The sequence below is a fragment of the Equus quagga genome, chromosome 13 (assembly GCF_021613505.1).
Source record: "Equus quagga isolate Etosha38 chromosome 13, UCLA_HA_Equagga_1.0, whole genome shotgun sequence".
Lineage (NCBI taxonomy): Eukaryota > Metazoa > Chordata > Mammalia > Perissodactyla > Equidae > Equus > Equus quagga.
The window spans coordinates 12,193,914-12,202,771 of NC_060279.1; the positions used below are offsets into that span (position 1 = coordinate 12,193,914).

Here is an 8,858-nt window from a genome sequence, read left to right on the forward strand (position 1 = left end):
ATAATGCAAAGTGAAAAACATAAACACCACACATGCTGCTTACCTCCGCTTCCTGGAAAATTAAATAAAATACTCAGGAAAATCAGGCTTAACATTGATTTTTCCGTAATCCCCCAATATGTATCGTTAGTTGGCAATCTGTCAGGGAGTTTTCAATTCAAGTGACAGTCTTCATGTTCAAATCAGTTTCGATTAATTTTGTAAGAATCATTTAAAGAAACGTGGCATCAGTTCTCTGATTTAAATCAAGATGTATGGCGTCTTCCACTTTTCATTTATCTTGTCACTTTATGAGGAAAATGCAGTCATTTGTCTGGCACTTTTGTGTATACATATAAACTCATGCTGCTTATCACTGCTGGTTCCATTATCCTCAAGATAGTCACTTTCTTCTTCCTCCTAACAGTTGCTCCATTATTTTATTAGTGTCCAGAATGAGACCTCATAGACAGTGATGATCAGAGAATAATGGAAATTAGAGATGGAAATGACAGATTAGGTCTCCTTGTCTGTTTCCTGGGGCTAATGTTCCTGTCAGTCTGTAACTCAGTGCTTTCGCCTGTCTTATTTTAAATGACACCAACGTGGGGCCTCCATCATGTCCCTGGAGGCTTCTGTCTACATCCTAAGACTGTCTCTACACACAGCCAGAGGGAATGATGAAGGCTTGTGCAATTACCTAGTGAAGTCAGGCCCATCCTTGCGTGATCTGTCTACAAGGCAAGGGATGTGGAGGCTTGAGCGATTAGCCACCAAATGCAATCACTGCAGAGAGCCAGTCTGGATCATTCAGGGCAAAAAGTGAAACGACATTTTGTCATTGTTTTCTTCGGCAGCAAGTTTGCAGGCTAAGAGCTAGAAAGCTGATTATGCATTACCCTTTACAATATTTTACTCAATGAGAACCAGAGTCACCTGAGACTCTCGGCCATCATGTAAGCTACAATCCTGGACCCCCAGCAATGATGCAAACATTTCAGGGGTCTGAGAGTAGGGAATCTAAGGGACTTTAAACAGTGAATGGCACTCTTTATTCATACCCCGCTTGACATCTATTAGCCATGTCTTCTGCCCTCCTCACCAATCTTCCAACCACAGGCCACCTCACATGTTATTTATCCTTCTACAAACATCTCCCTCTAAATTTTGTGGACTGCCTCTCCAACATGATCTCAAATTCAGTGGAAATGGAGCAATCCTTCATTTTCACCAACAGAAAAATTTCATGGCGTTTTGACTTCCCCAAGTTTTCTGACCTGTGACTCAGATTTCCCTTCTCTAACTTCATTCTCTCTTGTCCTTATCCCTCAACCTCAACCCGTTCCAGAACATTTGCCCTCCTCCAATGTCTACAGGCATCCATCATGCCTTGACTTAGTCATCAGCTGCCCAAGTCCTCCGAGTTGCGTTCTTCTATCCCTTCATCATAAATCACTCCCTTGGGGTCTTCAATCATTTTTATTGCTCTTCTCCAAACTCTCACCCATTTGTCTCCATATTTATTGCTTTGAAAGTCCAGAACTACATTCAATATTCTAGGCTTGGTCTCATCAGAATCACACAGAGAGGGCTGATCATCGACCTCGGGGATATGAGTGCTCCCTGGCAAGGTGTGAAATGACAGTGGTTTCTTTCTTCCACCTTGTCAGGCCGCAAACACATTTCTAATCTGCAGTCCAAGCCATCACTCCGAGATGGCATTTGCCTTGATTTCTTTCTAGTTTTCCCTGTTCCATTGATTGCTATTATTAGTTAGCGTTTATTGATCCCTTTCTCCTCTCAGCCTCCTCCATGACCCAGCCAATGCCAAAAGCAAGCTCTCAGCACCCGAAACAAAGCAGAAAGTTGCTTTTTAAAAGCAGTAGAAGATTGACAGTGGTAATGGTTGCACAACAACATGAATGTACTTAATGCCACTGAATGGTACACTTAAAAATGGTAAATTTTATGTGATGTATATTTTACCATAATAATAAATTCAAAAAAATGTAAAAAAAAGCTAAAATAAAAAAGCAATAGACAAGGTAACTTTTTATCCCAGTCATGTGTGCTTGGGGGAAAGCAAGGTCTCACAGAGAGAGGGTAATTGGGGATCACGCAAAATTACTCTTACTCCACACGGAGCTCTCCCTGAGACTTTGCCCTTCACCCCTGCTGACAGTCCTGGGGAAAACAAGTTTCTGCTCATGTCAGTCTTGCAAAGCTCGTCAAGCTCTGGGAGAGCTACACTGGAGTCTGTGTGGCTTCGTGTGTCTCCAAGAAAATCATCAGCTAAGTTCTGCCTGTAGAATCCTCGTGGCTGGTGGTGATGTGAAAAGGAAGAGAGGGACAGCTTGAGTCTCAGATCCCAGCTGGAGGCTGCAGGGCTGCGAGTCAGAGGCATCATCTCTGAACTCGTAAATGGAGAAAAAGATGATATGGACGTCACTGGAATGGTATAAATATGGAAATGCACAGTGACAGTTTTACCCATTTGCTGTTCAGAACATAACCACCCTTTAGCTCTGCTCCTCTGCACGCAGTTGCTCCACGTCATGCCTGCGTGACGGAGCAGTGACATCTGAGAACTGGCTAACTTGCCATCCCCTCACTTACCCCTGGTTTGTCCCCCATTCATTCCGAATGCAAAGGTGCTTGTGCACTGGATCCTTCATGTAACCTTCGTAGCAGAGGCATTCCCCTTAGAAGCAGGGCAAGGAGGAAGAAAAAGAAACATGAGGGAATTGATTAACTTGTCTGTGTTTGAGAAAATTAATATGAAATGATCAGATTAAACTCTGACTGTAACAGAGGCACGGATGAGACAATAAATCCCATTATGTCACGTGCCGTCTCCACCACCCACGTGAATGAGCACACCACCAATCTCTCCATTTTCCACTACATGATAATTTCCACTCATGGAGGGTCCAACATTCACAAAGCACCTGTTACATGTGCTCTGTAAACACAAAGACCAAGAACTCTTTGAGCAAAGGGACTTCTGAATCTTTATTTCCTCAGCGCCCAGTTTACACCTATTAGTTGATCAATACATGCTGAAAGACCACATAAGTGAGTTACTTCATCAAATATTTCCAAGAAAGTTGAAAAGTAGGTATCAATAGCTATGCTATGCTGATGGGGGAAACTGAGGCTCGGAAAAATTAAGGGATCTAGAGACAGCTTGTAAATGACAGAGTTAATATCTGAACCTATGTCTGTCTGACTTCAGACCTTTTTCCTCCACCATGGCATGCTGCTAGCCCACCGAATAACTACTGTAATTAGAGGAAGCCACTTATACCTATCACGGTTTTATAGGAACTCTGGGTTTTCATTGTTAAGTGAAAATGGCTAATTATCTTGGAGCTGGTGAACAGAAAGATCATCTATAATTCTCTATTTGTTTAGCACATTACTATGCTTCATGATCATTCGTTACTCCATTAGTAGAACAAGAGGTCCACAGCCCCCCGGAATTGTCTGCAAAACTGTACACGTATGTGCGTATGCGCATCTTTCTGTGGCAGGGTGCCATAACATCCATCTGATTCACAAGCAAATCCGAGACCCCCAAAAGATTAAGAATCATTGCTCTACTTAGTACTGATGTTGAAGAAAATTGCTACTGCTTCCTTATGTGAATAATTCCTTAGGCAATGCTCGGCAGCCCTACACTCTGAGGCAGTTCACTGAAGCACTAGTGTTAACTATTTCACCGGCTGGTAATTTAATTTGCAGGCAGAGAAAGCACAGGGTGTGACTTCCGGGAATTTGTAAATAACAAAGGTGCCCTGCACTAAGGAGGCAAGGGGCAGACAGTTTCTTTGTCTCCTTAGGAAGAGCCACTTCAAAAGGATATAGATAGAATAATACCTTTGAGTACTGTTTTCTCTTTCAAATATAAAAACCAATAAAAATGAAGTGAAGGGGCCTCACAGTTAGGAGGGAAGGAATTGGGTAGGCTCCGAGAAAGGAGTTCTTTTGTTAAGATCCAAATTCAACCATTCCTTTCAAGATTGACCTATAAGCTACTGCCCATCAGGGCCTCACTCCCAGATAACACTCATCTTCTTCCCCAACACCTGCTCAGCTCAAGGTGCTGAGGAGTGGAGTGACAATGAGTAGCTTCTTTGTGGGGATCCACAGAGAGGGTTAGATCAGAACTTGGTCTCTCATATGGCAAATCCAGGCTTCCATATGGGTTAAATTCGCAATAGGCTCAAATTTACTGGCTTCAGTGGTGCTGAGCTGTGTCTAGGAATAGTCAGGGAGCTATGAGTTGAACATTGGAGAACAAGGATTGAAATTAGGTCGTGGATGATAAGTCTTTCAGATGAAGGCTGCTTCTCTGATAGAAGTTAACGATAAAGAAGGCAAGTACCACCACCACCTCCCCTCAAGATGCAGATATCTAAGCCAATCAATGGGTCAGAGGCCAGACATGCTTCTCCTTTAAGGAGATCCTCTCCCAACTGTCCTTGTGGACATCAGGCATGGGTATGATATTAAAAAACAGGAAGTAACCTTGAGAGGTTGTCAAACCCATCACTCTGACTCTTGGAATGGTCTTGGCTGGCTGCCTTGCCTAGAATTAAGGATTGACAAAAAGGAGAGTCCTTCTTCCACATTTAATATCTAGTTACCACAAAACATGTAAAAATAAATTCAGTAGCAACTCAGAGTTCAAGCAGAGCCTGATTTTCCTAATGACGGCGTTACCTACCATTTGTGGAGCACATTTACCTTTCTCAAATTGCCTTCATAGTCATTATCTCCTTATGAGGTTTCCATCATTCATTACTATGTGGGGACACACTGCTGATGACAGATAAAGCTTTTCTCCATATAATGTCATACGCAGCCCAAAGTCAGAGCAACAGAGAAATTTTCAAACACATCAGGCTAGAGTTTAAGGATATCCAAAATTTGCCTCTCAAATAATCCTCATTTCCGGAAACCACCAAAGTTCCCTCTTCTGTATTTCTCCTCAAAACCAGTCTGGCCATCTACATTGAGAGTTCAGACTTGATGAGGAAAGTTGCCATGGCAACCAACTGCTAAATCTTGACTTTAAGAGGGGTTTCGTGCAAGCACAAGCTCCGACTGTTAGCTGTGAATTTTAAAGACCCCACAAGGGTGTTGGATGCCCTCCTAAGCTAGAAGTGTTACAGTCTCTGCATCTGCTGTGACAGATGGTGGGGAACACATGACGTGCTGACTCTGTGGCAGTGTTCATAGGAATCCAATGGAGAGACGTGTCATGGCCACGGTGAAGCGCCCAACTGGGATGCAGTGTGCCTTGCAGGAGGCACTCCCAGGCAACCACACTGCTACAGAGTAGAAGCCCACCGAGAGGAGATCTATGCAGCGCCTGGAGATGCCTATACTTTGATTTGTGCTTGGTACCCTGAGGGCAGATGCCTTGAGGTACCTTGTATGATGGACAGTGCCTTGGGTCATTTCCCATCCTTCAGATGAAGGACTGAGGCACAAATCTCATCAAAGGGTTAAAGAAAGACCTTGAAGCCAAGGCTCCTCAGACATGACTGGGCTCACCACAAGTTCTTCATGAGGTAACTACAGATCAAGACCAAAAGCCCTGAGTCATCTCTATCATTCAGGTAGTTGTGGCTTTTATTAAATGGAATTGGGTGTGCTTCATCTAAAAAGCGAAATCTTTGTAAGACATCTGGACTTGGGCAATATCCGAATGCCTGGTCTCCTCCCCTGTGGAGACATAAGGCAAGAGGCAGGCCCAGAGTCAAACAGCCACACATGGCTCCGGGAGGGCAGACAGATGGAAATATACCAAAAGGACATCCAGAAGGAAGGGGCTTTAATAAGCCACAAAAGGGAGTTTGGAGTGAGTGGGCAATCCAGGTGGCTAGAACAAAATGGGATCTGTGCTGCCCTGCTAATTGGGTTCAAGAAAACAAGGAAGGCTAGAGAGAGGGAGGCAGTGGTTCAGAGAAGGGCAGGGGAAGAGGGCTAGATCAAGTCTGAAAATCTGCTCCACTGCCCCTCCCCAGGTTTTACACATTTCCACATGGTTGGGACTAATGTACGGAAAGATCTGGGACAGAAGGAATTTCAGGGAACATCTTGAATGGTGACTAAAACTTGATTTAGCTTGGAAGCCCATGCTCCTTGCAGACCCATAACAGCTACATATCTTGAAAAGGGCAGTGAGGGTCTGTGGCCAGGACTAATAGGGGCTGTGAAATTAAGCAGCTGCGTGAAGCCTCCTCAGCTGTCCATGTGGCAGAACAAAGGCCAGGAATGGGGTAAAGAGAGAAGTCACAAAAACCATGTTTTTGTCCATCAAAAAACAAACAATCAAACAAACACACAACCACAACAAACACCTTTAGAAAGGATAGGAAAAGTCAACCTCTGGCTGGATCCTGCCAGAGTATTAACCCATACAAGCTTAGTGGTTTGCTTTTAGCCCAACTTGACTGGAGATACACCTAAGGTTACAAACCTGGGAGGATCTGGGGACAGTGTCACTGTGCAGTTGGCAAAGGGCCTCCGGGCATCGGGCTAGGAGCTTTAGGTACCTTACAGCCCTCCTGAGTAGCATGTTGCTAGAACGTAAAAGGAAGGCTGGAATGGAAAAGAAATCAGTGTTTCCTCCAGCTCCAGTTCGTCCATAGATCCCTGACACATCTGCAGGAGGTCTGTGTAGCCACCCTTTATAAATCCTATATAAATTTATATAAAGAGTCACATAACACTGCTTGTTCTCTCACTGTCCTTTTTCTCCTCCCCTGGTGTGTTACTTTTCTATAGCTGCCATAAAAATTACCACAAACTTAGTGGTTTAAACAACATAAATTTATGATCTTACAGTTCTGTAGGTCAGAAGTCTGACATGAGTCTCACTGGGCTAAAATCAAGGCGTCTATAGGGCCATGTTCCTTTCTGGAAGCTTGAGGGGAGACTCCATCTCCTTGCCTTGTCCAGCTTCTAGAGGTCGCCCACGTTGCTTGGCTCATTCCCCCTTCCTCCACTGTCAAAGCCAGTAATGGCTGGTTGAGTCCTTCTCATATAACAGCACTCTGGTTTCCTCCCTCTTCCACTTTTAAGGACACTTGCAATTACATTGGGCCCACCTGGATAATCTAGGCTATTCTCCTTATTTTAAAGGCAGCTGTTTAGCAACCTTAATTCCACCTGCAACTTTAATTCATCTGTGCTATGCAACGTAACACATTTACAGGTTGTGGGGATTAGGACATGAACATCTTTGGGGACCCATTATTCTGCCCACACTTGGTATTCCGGACGCTGTGCAGGTGACGAGTAAACACATGCTTAACTATGGAACGCTTTGGAAGGATGCCTGTGAAAAGCTCTAGGCCTCAGAGGTTGCTCCTTTGCAGTGACTGAGCGTCTATATTTGTGCGTTTGTGTGTGTGTGAAAAAGTATACACGTGCACTTGCACAGTTCCACATATCCATATGAGCAGACCCCTCAGCAAGGCTGGGAAAGCACATGTCCCAACACTATGACATTTCCAAGCGAGTTAGCTGGAGGATTGCAAAAATAATGTCGACTTGACTTGCAGCCAATTCCCACACTCAGCTCTTTGGAGAAAGGCTCTAGGATGGAGTGTGGGAGGCGATAAAGTTTCTTACTGATGAGCGTGTGGGATGACCACATCATCCCATGTGTGGAAAGAAGGAGGGCGGGAAGGGGGAGGGTTTCCAATTCCAGCATTAATGAAAATAAAAATCTCTACAACATCATTTCTCAGCTGCTACCCCAAATGAAGATGTTGCACCTTGGTTCTGTTGTGGGCTTTGGGTCCTTATTTGTATTCTCCCTCCATGGCTTTCCAGTTGGAACTTCATTAATCATCACAGTCACTGGGAAGCCACTAACAAGGGGCTGGGCTTCCCAACGTCATTTTCAGCCAAGATAGGAAATGAGACATCTGGGAGGGACTGAAGAGGAGATGGGAGCTCTGCTGTGGACAAGCAGCTTCCTCCGCTCCTGGCTGGGAGGCGCGATGCTCAGTAATGGTGGTTGCTGAGTTTTGAACAACAAATATGTTGGTTCTGACATGTCTGGAGAAATTAAGAAACCTTTTATAATCCCACCTCTGCTCTGGTTTACGATGGATAGAACACAGACTCTGCCATAGGTAGCTGTGGGACTTTGGGCAAGTCATGCAACTTCTCAGGGAACTCGAGCATTGGTCTAAAGTAAGGAGGCAGCTTACCTCTAAAACCCATCCAAGTCTAAAACCCCAATCCCTTCTTTCCACATGTAACAAAAAGTGCTTTCTGTTCTTTAAAACCTCAGTGGAAGCTTCCAAGGCCCTCTGAAGCTCATGCTTCTCTCAGAAGTGAGATTAATAGCTAAGAGTATCCCAGAATCTCCTAACTCAAGTCAGCAGGGGGACCAGAGACAAGCTCAGTTGCAAGGAGAGGCCCCACCTCTGAGATGAGCCCTTTTTCCTTTCTCCCGAGCACACTGGCTTTTGGGCCTGGTGCACAGCCCATCTGTTTGGTTTGGTGTTTGCCTGACAGTGTGGGAGGAGCAGCAAGTAAGCACAGTCTTAGACATCAGATGTTTGAAATGTTGTACTTTCTCCTCCATATGGGGGCCTAGAATCTCTGTGACGGGCCCACGTAAAAACAACTTTTAGACCTAAGAAGGTGATCTTTAGATGGTGCGATTACCTGGAACTCCCTCAAAGAAATACAGTCACAGATTATAACAGAAGTAAGGGCTGGATCTCTTGGACTTGACCTCCACTAATATCCCTCCACCCCAGCACCTGAAGAAGATGCATCTGTAGGGGGACGTGTGTGTGCATGTGTGTGTGTATATATATGTGCGTGTGTGTATATGTGTGTGTGTG

At 44.6% G+C, this 8,858-nt stretch overlaps 1 protein-coding gene across 1 annotated transcript in view; it reads right to left on the reverse strand.

The window, feature by feature from the left end:
- ASTN1 (astrotactin 1) overlaps positions 1-8,858 on the reverse strand; it is a 289,754-nt gene that overhangs the window by 142,532 nt on the left and 138,364 nt on the right. Inside the window, exon 8 of the mRNA XM_046680397.1 lies at positions 2,596-2,680. Coding sequence (XP_046536353.1) covers positions 2,596-2,680 — 85 coding nt within the window. The remainder of the gene's footprint in view (positions 1-2,595; positions 2,681-8,858) is intronic.